This window comes from Haliaeetus leucocephalus, unplaced genomic scaffold, assembly GCF_000737465.1.
Source record: "Haliaeetus leucocephalus isolate CR32 unplaced genomic scaffold, Haliaeetus_leucocephalus-4.0 Scaffold328, whole genome shotgun sequence".
Lineage (NCBI taxonomy): Eukaryota > Metazoa > Chordata > Aves > Accipitriformes > Accipitridae > Haliaeetus > Haliaeetus leucocephalus.
The window spans coordinates 232,863-248,275 of record NW_010972764.1 but is presented as its reverse complement, the minus strand read 5'-3'; the positions used below and the strand labels follow the sequence as shown (position 1 = coordinate 248,275).

The 15,413-nt window shown below is 39.3% G+C and overlaps 1 protein-coding gene across 4 annotated transcripts in view; it reads right to left on the bottom strand.

Moving 5' to 3' along the window:
* The window catches only part of PAPD7 (PAP associated domain containing 7), a 62,162-nt gene that overhangs the window by 23,198 nt on the left and 23,551 nt on the right, over window positions 1-15,413 (bottom strand). For all 4 annotated transcript variants that reach the window (XM_010571422.1, XM_010571423.1, XM_010571424.1 and 1 more), the window contains exons 8-10: window positions 11,055-11,181; window positions 2,635-2,735; window positions 2,202-2,374 (exon numbers count right to left, since the gene is read on the bottom strand). In XM_010571422.1, coding sequence (XP_010569724.1) covers window positions 2,202-2,374; window positions 2,635-2,735; window positions 11,055-11,181 — 401 coding nt within the window. The remainder of the gene's footprint in view (window positions 1-2,201; window positions 2,375-2,634; window positions 2,736-11,054; window positions 11,182-15,413) is intronic.

Here is a 15,413-nt window from a genome sequence, read left to right as displayed (position 1 = left end):
TCTTCCTCAACATATGTAAGTTGACTTCAGTTATATTGGTAGGCAGATCTCTAAAAGGTCAAGGTGCAGCTGATCACTATTACCAGTGAAACTTTAGCAGTAAATTGAAAAGCAAATACACTGAGTCCCTCTAGTTTGACAGCTAGGATCTTGTAGTTGATACACAGCAAAAGATATTCTGCTGTCATGCAAAATGCATCTCCAGAAGCAGTGTCTTGACACAGAGCTTGTGCTTAAGGTTAACAGTGACATCATAGGGATAAATATTTTGCTATTAAAATAAAACCTTAATTATTTGGGAAGAGATCAGCAAATTGTCAATCTAGGATCTCCCCGTCTCCTGCATTTTCTTTATAATCTATACCTTGCTTTCATGTCTTCAGTATCAGAGAAGTTCAGAAGATTTAACTTTAAACAAATACAGAATCATTCCTGAACAATCCTTCCACAAAACCAGAGTTAACACTACATATAACTCTACAGTGATGAGATGTGCCATATTCATATTCCCTTGTTCTGAAGCTGGTACCCAAGTTCACTGCATCATACCCATTTCAGTGCACCAGCAGTTTTTGCACAAATACCAGTTGTCACACATGCTAGATGTTCCTCTGCTGCAAACTGGGCATCGTATTATGCCAGATCATGCCACAGATAGCCTCTTCGACTCAACCAGGACTGCTCAACCAGAACTTGCTCATCCTCACATATCCAAGTGTGATTAGGATGAACTCATCAGTTATTTGTCAGAAACATGCCATTCCATTCCAAATTAAGATAACATGCTGGCAGTCTACTAAGGACATAATACCAATAAATGACCAGGGCTTAAACTAGGGTCTGTCACAAGCACATGGGCATAAGGCTTTATTTTGTTAAAAAGGGTAGCATTTCCATTTACTTTGTGGATGCCCAAGCTGATTGCAGGTCTTTCTTTTTAAAAGCTTCCTTTTAACTTTTCATTAATTTCTCTGGCATCAGGCAATGAAATTTCATCTTCAACACCAGGCAAAAAGGGACTAAGGGGAGGTCATAACTACTCACCATCCATTACGTTGGGATTGCACAATATTAAGCAAATACTTGGATTTTCTCATAAAACTTACTACACCAAAATCTTTCTGACATACTCAAACCAGGAGCATGGCTAGTAGTATCACTGGCAAGCATCATGCTGTTCTTTTTCCATTAGCCAGATGGTGCAACTAAAGCATTTACCATATTTACTGAAGGTGGAGTGAAAAGACATTTCAACACAGGAAATTCAGTAAAGGAATTACAGAAAGCAACCAGAACATATAAAGAAAGCGCTTGTATTCAATAAAAAAGTAATGAGGGACAATTCCCAACTTTTAATTCCATATTTGACTAGTTTTTGAAAGCAGTCAAGAAACATGTACTCGGACTTCTCTTGGCATCATCCAGTTATTCACTATTGTAGTTAACTGATTATTACATCTTGTTCAGTCAGTACCTCTACCTAGCACGGAATGCTTCAGTAGATTTATAATGAGCACCTCTTGCCATGCAATGCAGTTTTGTGCTTCATAATTTGCATTGCCCAATTTCATGTTGATTTAACTCAATACCAAAACAAAAACACCTTATAGAATCTTAAGAGTCTGGGAACATACCTAAAGAGACTACAGTCTCCTCTTCCAGGAAATTACAATAAAGCCCAGCAATTACTTTCAAACTGCACTTCCAAACAAGGAAGCTGACAGCAAGGACTTTAACATATGAGGGCCCCATTACCATTAAAACATGAACTGACTGCTTGGCTGAAAATAGTAAGGAAAATTATTCACCTTCACAGCACAATATGACGTTCCATGTTCAATTTGGTCAGGGGTGGGGAGGACCAGAATTTCACAATGGGAGATTTTGCTTGATGGGAAGATTTATGAAGATATGTTTCTATTCTTCTACTTAATTTGCTACTGTTAACTTGGGTTTTTATGTTTTATTACATCTAACTACTACCACAAAGAGTACCGAAGATTTAGGATGGAATTAAGACCCATTTAATTTAATGAAAAAATATTTGATTTCAGTAATTTTTCTGAGCAGGGGAAGCTATTAATTTGCTGTAGCAGCTTAGGGATAGTATCACATTAACCGCTGTTGCATCAGTTGAGGCTTTGAAGAGTATGACAAACTCTGCCTCTTATCAGTTTAACCCATGAAAAGAAAAAGCTTACAATGTCACTGCCGGAGAGTGATGATACAGAAGAGGCAGATGAGCCAGAGGATAACTGTTGTGTACTAGCCAATGACAAAGCCAAGCGTTGGTTGTAAGATGGTTCAGAGTCTCTGTTCTGTTGCTGTTCTCCATTGCACGGAGCTATCTGGTCTCTCATTTTCAACCTATTATCTGTTAACAGAAAACATAAGTATCATTTAAGAGCACAGAATACAAACACATGGGCCTTGAAGCCTAAGAAGAGCTGCAGTTTAACAAGCTAATTGAAAAACAGGCTCAGAGAAAACTAGTCTTGGGTTAGAAAGTTACAAATTCCTTTTATTTTTTCCTACATTTCTGAAAGTGATTAATTTCAAGGCATGAGTATTTTGAATTACATCAAATTCAAAAAAAAAATTTAAGTTGGTTTCAAAGATTCCTGCTATACCTACCAAGTTCAGGTGATAAATTAATTTTGCTCCCCCACTTCTTTTTAATCCAGGCCCTGTAGTCAATCACTTCTTGGGTCACTTTGATGATTCTACCTAATGTGCTAAAAAAAATTTTTCAGTTAAGTATTAAACAAAGACTGTTACATATTTGCAAGCATTTCAACCAGCAATCAAATTATGCTAAAAGTCAGTTTAAGATATCCCTAACCAAAGAATCCTTTTGAACTTTCATTTCCTTAGCATACCATTTAATCCACTGAAGCATCACAATTTTTAAATTAGTGTATTACTTATCTTCTACCATACTAACATGCTGACGCATAGGTAAGATTTTTACTCTGTTTCTAAATGGAGTGCTTCTTAATTATCAAGAACATACATGCAGATACCAGTGTGCTTGATAAAAGCAATTTCCAGGTTCTTGCATTTCTCCATACAGAAAATATTTTTCCACAGAATCTGGATTTCAACAGTTATGGGATGCACTGAAGACATTAATATCCCAGCCCCCAGGCTGACTTTGACACTGAAGACAGAGACCTTCGCTAGTCCTTGCTTACAGATTTACAAGACAACTTAAAAAGTGTAAGATCCCACAATCATAAAGGAAGTACCATGGATCGTGAGGTAGTGGAAACAAGAAACAGACTGGCTCCAAAACCAGAATAAGTTAGAATTTAAGAAAATTCGTAACAGTAATTAAGAGAAAAAGTCTACCTGGTCCCTGGTGAACAGTGACCAGTTACCAACAAGTACAAAGTAATATTTTCCAACATACCTTCCCAACACCCAGCTACTTGAATTGTACTACTTCTTGAGCAGGAGTTGTGTCCTTGTTTAAGAGCTAAACTTTCAAGCTTTCCTTTCATCAGGGACTAGTGGCTGAAACACTAACTATAAACTCCACGCTCAAGATACATGAAGGACTGACTATTGTACAAATATGGGCTGTGAAAAGTTATCATCTTGGAGAAAGCAAATTATTTTAGTTTTGAAAATCTTCAATGGTTACAATAAAGCTTATTTTGTATTTCATATCATAAAGGTACATTGTACCTGTACTGGAATTTTCTTTTGGTTTAGGTGTATAATGGGAAGGGAGGACATACATGAAGGTATTTAGACTACCTTTATTAGGTCATTTCATAGTAACACTTTAAAAAGGAGCAATAATTCTCCTACTAGCTTACGGATTACTATTTCATGCAAGACCAAATACCACACGTTCCATGTCTGGTCTTCCAACTTCAAAGACATGTCAGTGTGTTAGTACTGAAAAAGGCAGTCCAGCATTTTAAGCAAACATAATACTAAGTTATAAGTCCAATAGCTGCAGAAGGGCCTCACAGACAGAATGAATGTCATCTACCATTCTATTTATGTAATGTGGACAAAATGATGCATGTTGGAAAATAAAATCTTGAATTTTACATGCAGAATTAAAAGTGCAATTGTCACCACTCAGCAACTAAAGATCTGGGTTATAATAGGTAATTCTTCGGAAACCACAGTTCAATAGTTAAGTAGAGCACATTAAGAAAGGAACAAATAAAACAGAGAATAGTATTTTGTCAATGTACACTCCCATCACGTAACAGCATTTTAAATACTCGATGCAGTTTTAGTTTCTCAATCTCAAAAAGGAGGTTAATCCAGAGGAGACAGAATGAAGACAGGGATGACCAATACTGCAGAGAATCAGCTGTGGCCCTGAAGTTGCAGTTTCCAAGACATAGGTCAGTATAGGACTCATACACATGCTGGGTCTCTTCAGCACTAGGACAGAGAAGGAGATCTTGCAGCTAAAAAGTTTCATCTGAGAATGCCTTCGGAAAGATTTGAGCTTTTACTCCAGGATAACACAAACTTCACAACTACTACTAGCTGTGGTCTTAGAACCAGAAAATGAACACAGACTGAGTAACAGAAGCTCTTATGGAGAAGGAATTCGTCAAGTCTGAAGCTTCTTGGAGTACTTTTCCAGAAGCAAATCAATCAGTAGTCACGCCTTCAAAGACCAGAAGGAAAATGATTTATATAGGGTGTTATTTTTATCAGCCTGGGTGACTGATATACCAAAAATGCCTGCTATCAAATAGGTGTAAAGGAAGAAACTACTGCTACACCAACAGTTATGGCAGAGTTGCACATACAGAACCCGGGAATCCCTTCTCTCACTAGATCCTTTCACCAAGAACAGAGATCAAAGCCCCACACTCTCATTCTTGGTAGAAAGGCGGGGGGGGGGAGAAATCCACTAAGTTATCAGGTCAGGAGTTCAAAGGCAGATCCATGCTACATTGCTTGTACACCAAAATTAAAAACATTCATTATGAGACATCAGAAACTGAAAGGTGATTAAGGCTATACTGCCATATATTTAAACATAGCAGCAAAGAAAGAAGAAGCATGATCAAACTAGATACTGCTCGCAGAGAACACCATTTCGTATGTATATGACTCAAGCACATCCACGCGGTCAGAGAACAATTTAAAATAAACATTTAAAAATTGCGCTTATATCTGTTTTCAACACTGAAAATGCTTAGGAACAAAATACTATTAATCTGCCCTGCCTTTAGTATGAGGAAGTCCCACGCTTAGGGGTTTCTTTTTGGCTGAGGCCAGAATTTCTACAGATATAAGACACTCCCACAATTCTTCAATGATGCTTGTTTGGAAGACACGGAAAAAGCCACAGTTAACTGGCTAATAGAATTAGACAGCTCTCCTATGAAAGATGACCCTTTAAGGTTTTTCCCTTAATATCACCATATAGTAAAACCAGGAACAAGCTAATTACATATCTGATTTATTTTATGATAGGAGCTTAGAAGTTCCTCTTTTTACACACTGCAAGCCCTCAGTTCACCAGGACACTTTCTAGCTGTCATTATAGCACAACTACAGTGCAAGTAAATCTTAAGATCACTCTTAAAAGGCTCAGATTGCTGACGTAAGATTCAGTAAAATCAAATATCTAAAGCTCCAGCCAAGCTCCACATGAACAAGTGAGTACCAGAGCAGGAAAAAACATCAAGTCTGTGAAAGAACAGCCAAAATAACTGTTTGGTAGGCCTTAACTGAACTTATGAAATATCCCCCTGGTATTAAAAGGGCAATATAATCTAAAAGCAGACTAAGGAACACCTGACCTGAGAAGGATCTGCTTGAGCATGAGGATAAAAAAAAACCCCAAAATAAAAACCTTTACCCAGACAAATTCTCTGTGTAGGAAAAGCTGATACTACTGACACTTCTTAAGAGACAGCATGCATTCTAGTGACAGACACCCACCATTTAAGATGTGAAGCAAAGTAAGGACTGTTTCAGACAGCACGTTTCTGCTGTGTCAGCACATCTAGCAGGCAAATTTAACATTCCCTTTGACAGCTCCTAGAGCTCCCAGGACTATCTTGGCCAACGAGGGGCAACCCAAACCTAACATACAGACCTGTCAGCAGTTAGATCAGTTGAACTGTACACTAGGAAGAGACCAAACAGCTTTCAAGCACAGAGATGGAAAGATCACTGTATATATTGAAGATTATCACCTGTAAATGACAACTGCAGACATGCAGCAGCAAAACCCTGCCAAGGCTTCCTCAGACTCTGAACTCTGGCCTGTTGGCATGACAGTCCCTTCCCCTCATCCACCTGCACATGTCTGGCACCCATAAGGAGGAACCTGTTGCCAATCTGCAATTTTAGGAACTGAAGGTTTCAAAAGTCTTAGTTATACTGGAAGGGCACATGACAGCAGAACCAGTCTTCCATTGCCCATTTCATATGACCTCGTCTGCCTCCCAAATGTGGCTACGCTGCTGTTTAGAGATGCAGACTGAGCACACATTCATATGTGAACCTGTCCTGGTTTCAGCTGGGATGTAGTTAACTGTCTTCCTAGTAGCTGGTACAGTGCTGTGTTTTGAGTTCAGTATGTGAAGAATATCGATAACGCTGATGTTTTCAGTTGTTGCTCAGTAGTGTTTAGACTAGAGTCAAGGATTTTTCAGCTTCTCATGCCCAGCCAGAGCACCTGACCCAAACTGGCCAACAGTGTATTCCATACCATGGGACGTCCCATCTACTTTAGGAACTGGGAAGTGGGGGGGCAGGGATTCGCCGCTCGGGGACTGGCTGGGTGTCGGTCGGCGGGTGGTGAGCAATTGCCCTGCACATCATTTGTACATTTCAATCCTTTTATTACTACTGTTGTCATTTTATTAGTGTTATTATCATTACTAGTTTCTTCTTTTCTGTTCTATTAAACCGTTCTTATCTCAACCCAGGAGTTTTACTTCTTTTCCTGATTTTCTCCCCCATCCCACTGGATGGGGGGGAGTGAGTGAGCGGCTGCGTGGTGCTTAGTTGCTGGCTGGGGTTAAACCACGACAGAACCATGCAACAGGTCAATATGCAAGCCAACATCCTGACCTAGAGACATAAATATTAACCTAAGGATGCATCTTTGTCACATCCAGATCAGCATAACTTATGGCTGTCAAATGGTACAGTACCACTCTCTCCAACTTCCCCCAAACACGAACTCCTGCTGCTTCTCTTGCTTCTGATCTGCCCATCATGCAGCCACAAGCTGGATCAAATTCTTGATATGACAGGAGTGTTGATGTATTTGCTTTCAGTCAGACCAGAGAGTTCATCTGACTCACCTTCTGACTGCAGGATCACTAGATCTTATCCAAGGCAAGAGTCAGGAATATACAGAGAAGGAAGAAAAAGGGCAGCTGACAGGAGATAGCCCACAGGTAGTTAGGCTAGACAAGGTATAATGTGAAATTGCACCTTAATAAAGAAACCATGGACAGGGCAGTAACAAATAGTCCACTATTTCAATGAACATGAATCAATGAGCAAGAGCTTGTTGCCAAACATCTGCTAAGGTTTCCTGTGGTTTATCAAGAAACAGAATAAAACTGGGAAAATGGTCACTAGCTTGAAACTTTGTATCCAAAGAAGAGCAACAAAACTGGTGAAAGGTCTCCTGAACAAGTCTTATGAGGAACAACTGAGGGAACTGGGGTTGTTTAACCTGGAGAAAAGGAGGCTGAGGGGAGACATTATCGCTCTCCACAACTACTTGAAAGGAGGTTGTAGTGAGGTGGGGGTCAGTCTCTTCTCCCAAGTAAGAAGCAATAGGACAAGAGGAAGTGTCCTCAAGTTGCACCAAGGGAGGTTTAGGTTGGATATTAGGAAAAATTTCTTCACCGAAAGAGTTATCAGGCACTGGAACAGGCTGACCAGGGATGTGGTTGAGTCACCATCCCTGGAAGAATCTAAAAAACATACAGACATGATGCTTAGGGACATGGTTTAGCGGTGGACTTGGCAGTGTTAGGTTAATGGTTGGACTCGATGATCTTAAAGGTCTTTTCCTTTCCCTTCCATGATTCTATGAAAATACCACTCCTTACAGACTTCTTTAGTTAGCTCACTTAAGATGACACACTCTTCTCTAGTGACAGGCTATGGCCAAAGCTGTTCAAAGCACATACTGACACTGACCCTTAAGCAGGAGCTATCCTGTCCATAACTATATTTTACAGCTAGACTTATGTCCCCAAGGGCCCAAATATTAAGAAAAGAATCATTATTTTCAATCTTCTTGGCTGAAGTCACAACACCAAACTTTACCTTGCATACAAGTCATGCAGATTCAAAATAGGATCAGTCTCCTCCTTTTTCTACTAGGAAAACCCTTCCTTCCAAGATAATGGGGATCTGTTTGCGCTAACAAAATATACTGAACTGTCTACTAACCTTTCCTGAGCTGTTCTTGAAAGAGGATGGGTGAGAGAGACTGGGGACAAAACAGTGTTAGGGTAATGTCTGTAGCTGTAAGAATTACCTTCAGGACTCAGCTGACTACTGTCTCCACTCAGAAGATAGCTTTCAACCCTCACTACACTCCAGATGTTATATCTGGAAGCTTGAATGAAGATGCTGGTAAGAGTTATTTCAGTCCACCCCTTATTATTCTGTGGGACTTGTTACTACAGAACATGGACAAGAAAAAGGCCTATGCTGAAGGTCCAAAATCTGACTCTTTTTTCACACTGGGAATATCAGAAGCAGCAGCTGGCTAGAAAGCCTTAGATTAACTTAGGCTTGTGCTCCTTTGAGTTGGACTGACCCTGAAAAAGAGCAGTAACAACAATCGCCCAGAAAGGTTTGAAATCTGAGATTGTCATCTACAAAATAGGACTCTGTACACAGAAATTTTCCCTGGAAAAAGCTGATATGAATTCAAACACACTAGGTAGTTCAAGAACAAACTGTTCCACTTAGGGGAAAGCTAGCCCCAATTATGAAAAAAAAATTAATAAACTCAAGTCAGCCTCGGGAGTTCAGCCTCCTGCAAGTTCCTACCCTTTCAAGTGTTCATTTAGTCTCTGTTGATCCTTCTAGTAGAATGTCATATAGCTAGTCATTGCTCTTAAAGGGAGCCCATTATTTACAGTTTAACCCACTACCAATAAGCCTAAAAGAAGGAAAAAGATTGATCAGGACAAAGGGCTCCTGGATGGCTAAGGCTTTAAGTCAGGCCACCAGAAAAGTCTGCGTACAGTCTGGACCATTCTGCCTAACGGGTAGAAGAAGGATCTGAAATACACCCAGATTGCCCAGGCACATCAGGTTTAACTAAAAAACTGAGACTGAATATGGACTGCTGTTGAGGGTCTGCAACAAACTTGCTGCCAAACAGCTCATCATCCACCTACAGGTCCTTTGGCATTGACAAGACTGGTGCTAGGGGAATTACTTGCATACAGGACTTTGTTGAATGCTGTTTCTTTTGCCACACCACTCCCTTTGACAGAATGGCAAGCCACTGGCATGTCTGAGTCTCAGAACTCGTCATCACTGGCACAGATAGCCCAGAACTAGCAGAAAGACAGGTCAGATGTATGATACCTGAACACTGCTGCAGGGACTTCTTCCCAGGTTTGACGTTGTGACAAAATTCAAACATTTTCCCAAATACAATAAGAAGTGTACATGTGAAGTGCACATACTGATGACATCTGAGGCTGTGTCCTGGTTTTAGCATTAAATGCATTGACAAATATACTTTTTGCTGTCTGTAATAAATACAGGTGCCTCACAAGAGAATGACTATATCTGTTGGAGAACCACAGAGAAGTTAATGAAGGCCAGTACTGAAGACACAAGCAAGATTTCAGGAATCCCTAAGTTGTTTTATCTATACTTATGTAAGAATGAAGTTTCATTCAGCAACAAGAATTGTCAGCCAATACACATTTAACAGATACACCTTTAATCCATCGTAAAACAGCAGTCTCAAATGTCAGTGTGTAACACTATGTACCACTCTTCCTATACCTCCATCACAGGCACAAGTGTGGTCTCAACCTCTGTGAATTTAACACCACAGAAAACCTAGAAATTCACATGCACTATTAAAATACTGTCAGTTGTAAATCCACAAGTGAAAGACTGCATCCACTTTGTGGTAAACTTACTACAGGAGAACTATTTCACCTTCCAATGACATTAATGCTGGAAGTTAACAGCTTGACTAGAGTTTGAAATTTTATCTAGATAGTTTATGTGACTTGTTACAGCCACCCCCCCCCGCTATTAGCTGGGAAGCTCAAAGCCATTGGGATTCTAGGGAACTCTCAAGGAAGAGACATCCTCTGATCTAGCCCCAATTTGTACTGAGGTTTAGAATAACAGATGCTAGAGCAGATACCTGAATGAAAATACAACATGTTGGACATGTCTTCATTTTCTTTCTCCTCCCCCTTTCAAAAAACAGAAAACTTGCAGAGTCAGAGCTGAGAAAGTACTAGCCATACAGTGTTTCTATGAGACATTAAGAACTGCATTAAAAATGACACATCTAGAAGTATGCTACTTTTAACGGCAGTTCTGACATTATAGCCAAACTGAACTGATTCTTTTCATAGCTTAATTATATATCAAGCCTTTTAAAACAGCTTATTGGAGCATGTATTAAAGAACTAGGGAAATTTCTAGCCTTGTTGTCTAGTTTTGTGTCTAAACAAGCAGTCTGATCACACACATTTCTTTTCGCCATAGTACAGACATGCATCATACCAAACATTAAACCAGCAGACCTTTCTTTGAAATACTTTAAGCAGAATGTTTGAGGGAAGACCAATTATCTTCTGGCTCCCTTCCACACTAAGAGAACCTCACATTGGACTCATCCTGGGTTTTGTCATGCTGTCTTCATTTCAGTGCTGCACACTGAGGTATTACACTCTCATACCACTGGGCAGCCTAAATTTCTGGGCAGATTTCAATACAGCTGCAGTTAAACAATAAATAACAATATTCCTTTTATTGATTTAGACCCAAACATTCCTAATTGATTACACAAATGGATATTCAAAAAGTGGACTAATTACCTCTCAGAATCTCTGTTTGGATATGATCTTGCAAGTGGTGATACTGCATGGCTAAGAACAATGTAGGCATAATCAAAAACTTGTTTCACTTGCATGGCACCATAAGAACTTCTGCCAACGTCGTTTCCTGAAATAATGTGACAGTCATCAGATCATCTTTTTTTAATATCAGTAACCAGAAAATTATTCATACTTAAAGCTCAGAAGCCTTAACAATACAGCTTAACTCTGTTAAAATTGGTTAGCCCATCCTACTCATATCAGGAACAACTTAGGTGTGCCTATCTCAATAAAAGAAGCGAACCTTAGGAATGACACTTAACTTAATGCATTCAATTTACCGCTTATAAAATACCAATGTACCAGCTCCTGAAAGAAACAGAGAATAGAGATCAGCTTAAAGCTCTTACAGCTGTCTTAAGAGGGAACCTACCAAGCTTAAAGCATCATGTCTCACTTACCAGTAGAGTTTCTGCAGGCCAAATTCAGCTTAAAATTCCACTCATGCAACCACATTATCTTCATAGGGCCAGGCATACTTACATCAATCCCTACTTAACCTTATCAAAACTACAGATTAATAAATGAGCTCATACAGATTACTTATCTCCACAGGATAAACCAGTTTGTCAAACTCTATCATAGAGGATTCCAGAAGTTTGTACAGCATTGTTTTTTGATCAAGTTAGTGGCACTTCTTGACTGCCCCTTTTTAAGCATGAGTGACATTTATAACAGAACTCTTTCCAAATCCAGTGCCATATGCGTGGAACTGCAGAAGTTAAGAACATGCTAAAGCTTCTGTATCAGGGACAATGTACAAGCATTGGTCTCCCATTTGACACCTATAAAGATCTTGCTATTACTAGCAAGAAGAAACATTTGGGGGGGGTTGTAGATTTATTTGGCACCAGACACCAAAGGTTCACTGTCACCACTCAATTTAAGAAACAAAGAAAACTTAAAATTGCATGTCTAAAATAGCAACTAGATCTTGAGTGGGTAGAAAGCTGCTTACAGTAAAAGGTTCCCTTCTTCAGAATGAGGCTTTAAATGCTGTGAGAACACTGGAAAGGGATGAACCACCAAACACGTTTATTTTAAGCTTGAAAAATCAGATCAGGGCCTATGAACAGGTTTTAATGAAAAATCTGCTTTGAAAATTGGTGGGTGAAGGACAGAATCTATCCTTTGGAGGACTGAATCCAATCAGGCTAAATCTGACTTTAGAGGAACCCTTCACTCGCTGAAGTATTTTGTCCAGCAAGCTGTTATAGACAAACATGCTGAGGTCTGCCATCCAGGGGAAAACACAGCCTTGGTTTTACTACTTGACAACATGTTTTAGTCCTTCAAGATTCTCCAACCGCAATGCCACTTTAACAGAAAAGCATAATCATTGAAAACAGACTGGGAACATAAGAGCATTTTGGGAACAGAGAATTTCTTCAGTAATTTATATGGTCAAATAAAAACTGATCAAGAAATACTTCTGTTCACTGAAGTAACTGAGTATCTTGTTCTGAATGCACCACTGCAGTATCCCATGGCTACTAGGCTCAAAATTACAGAAGCCTCTCTAAATGGCATATTTGCAATTGGACTCTATCCTGAAGTAGAAGCAGAGACCAATGTGGGCCTAGGACAGTGAATCTAGAAGAAACACATTGTAATTAAGTTCAGAGCTGCACTACAAAGTAGCAGAGGACTTCACAAAGGACTTAGTAGAAAGGCAGCTGAATAGAGACCAAGCTATTTCAGTGGTCAAGAAATCAGAACACAAAAATGTTAATTCTACTAGAAAAACAATGATTAATTCAGTACACGTTTCCCAGGGACAGGACACATTGTTGCGTCCTGCAACAATGCCACCTTTCACATAATGACATGCTAAACAAATATACAAAAGAGAATTCAATTGAGAAGCAATATAGAAATGGAATATATCCAAGTGGCTAAACACACACAATTGCACCTACCACTAAATTCAAGTCCATCTACAGTTGGACTCAATGATCTTAAGGCTCTTTTTCAACATAAATGATTCTATAAATTCACGTAAATTAAGAATATGCACTCAAACAAATTGCATTAGTTTAGTGTAATCTGGTGCTAAGGCAGTTACATTTGATATGCACCCTGCATGGAGTTACACCAAAATGAAGACGCTGCTGCTATAAACTGTTGGTTACTCCTTTCATCAGTTGTTGCCACCTCCACTGTTGTGCCACCAAAAGAAATCATAAGCCTTCCCTAATCCACTTACGGCAAACTCAAGCAGTTTAGTTTAAACCACCAACGAAGTTGTGTATGAGTCTTGATTGAAGCAGATTTGGGAACAGAGGCAGGATAGCTCATGCCATAGCATGCCTAGGTTCCTGGATTGCCTCATTCTGCACCTGTAATTAGTTCATAAAAATGTCTGAATAAATACGTCTTATTCAATTATACAGTCTGCAGAGCTTCTGACTTGCACTGCAGCTGAAAAGCAGGTATGGAAGCCAAAGCTACTATGTGAGCTACTGTGAAGTATACCAGTCAAGTCTGTGTAGAAGTGGCCCTACCCAAAACAGAAAGGAACATATTAAAGCAGCCAGAAGATCACATATTTGCATTTGCTGTCCCAAACAGATTTTCTTCTGAGAGATTGTTCTCATTAGCAGATCACGTCTTACATACCTGACTGAGCATCCTTCTTCCATCACAATCTACAGACTGATCAGCAAAAGCACGTAACCCGTATGCTCTCACTCTTTAAAAAACATATAGACTTCAATCCTCAGATGTACATTAGTAGATAACAATGGTGTGTGATTTCATGTATAATTCAATCCTCATACTTTCTCCCTAAAGGAGCATGTCTAAGATTTCCATCACTCACTATCAGTATTACCACTCTGTCAGGTAGCCTTCCATTACCTGAAGCAGTTTTAAGAACATGGCCTGAAAAGGTAAAGGTAAGACCATGAGCTAGGACTGAAACAGATCCATTTATGTTAATCTGTTATCTAGTAAGTACCTTTTTGCAATATTCAGCATCGAAGGGTTTTTTTCAGATGCTAACTTCAATCTATTTGTGTATTTTTATAAATGCATATATTTTATATACACACACATATATTTGCATGTTCTAATGACAAATAACATATATTGAAAAGCTGCAATGAATAACTTTGGGCAGCCACTAAGGCTAGAACAGATAATCCCAATAGTTGTTGCCAATCTCAAATCTAATTACTTCCTCTATCTGTGACCTATCAAGATGCAGAAGCAAGCAACATGAAGCATAATTAGTCCTGCAAGTTAAAGAGTCTCTTTTCAAAGAAAATGCACTGAATTTAAAGTTTAGAACTTTTGTTAGTGCCTACAGCAACTCAGAATGAAGAACAACCTATCTCATTAAGGGAGCAGCGCAGGTGGAACTCCAAGTCTTAAACCACAATTTAGCTACTCTTGCCACTACCAATCTGAACAAAGATCAAAATCAATCCTGTTCTGAGCATCAAAAATGACTGAAGGACTTTGGTAATCACCTGATTCACAAAGGCATAAAATAATAAGCTTCCCTAACAAGCTGCTGAATAAATGCTAAGTTTGTTTTACAACCACAGACTAAAAGATTTGTCACCTGCAACTAGAGTCATGTCTTCCAAGACAGGATACTGCTAGACCAACTCCGCACAAACCTCTTCTAGGACAATATCATCTACCCTGCTCCAACATGTTCCTGTTAACAGACTTCCGAGTGCCTGGTTTTGCAGCTGTCCTAAATTAATGCTTTCACTTTTTACACATCAAAGAAAGGACAACTGCTTTGAGAAACTGAAATGGTGGCAGCTACAAGGTGTTTATAGGAACTCCCTTCTCTGGATGATGCTAAGGGAAAGATTTTCATCTCATTACCCTGTCCTAGGACCCAGGAGAATCTGAGCAAAACCCACTATGACCAAAACAGCAACACAACAGGTTGATGCCTGTTCCTTCCAAATCTAGGAACTAACAGAAGGCACTGAGCAGGTAGAACTGATGACATCACTTATCTGTTAGCCAGACATCACCATTTCTCACTGAAGAAAAAACAGTTCCTCCAACTTAATAAAACTAATCCCACTGAACTTAATCCCGTCCTCTACAAGACTGTCTAAGGCTATTCTTATGAGTTACACCTTTCAGCATCCTGTTGCCGAACTACTGCATACACTCATAGGAGGGACTTTTACACTACTTAGATAATCTTGAAAATTTGAAGGCTTTTTTTCATCCCTGTATTTTTCTATCTGATTTCTGGATTAAGAAGTTCTTTGGAACTCTTCTTCCAAGGCTCAACCAGAACTTTAGAGAAAGCTGTGATCAGGCTAA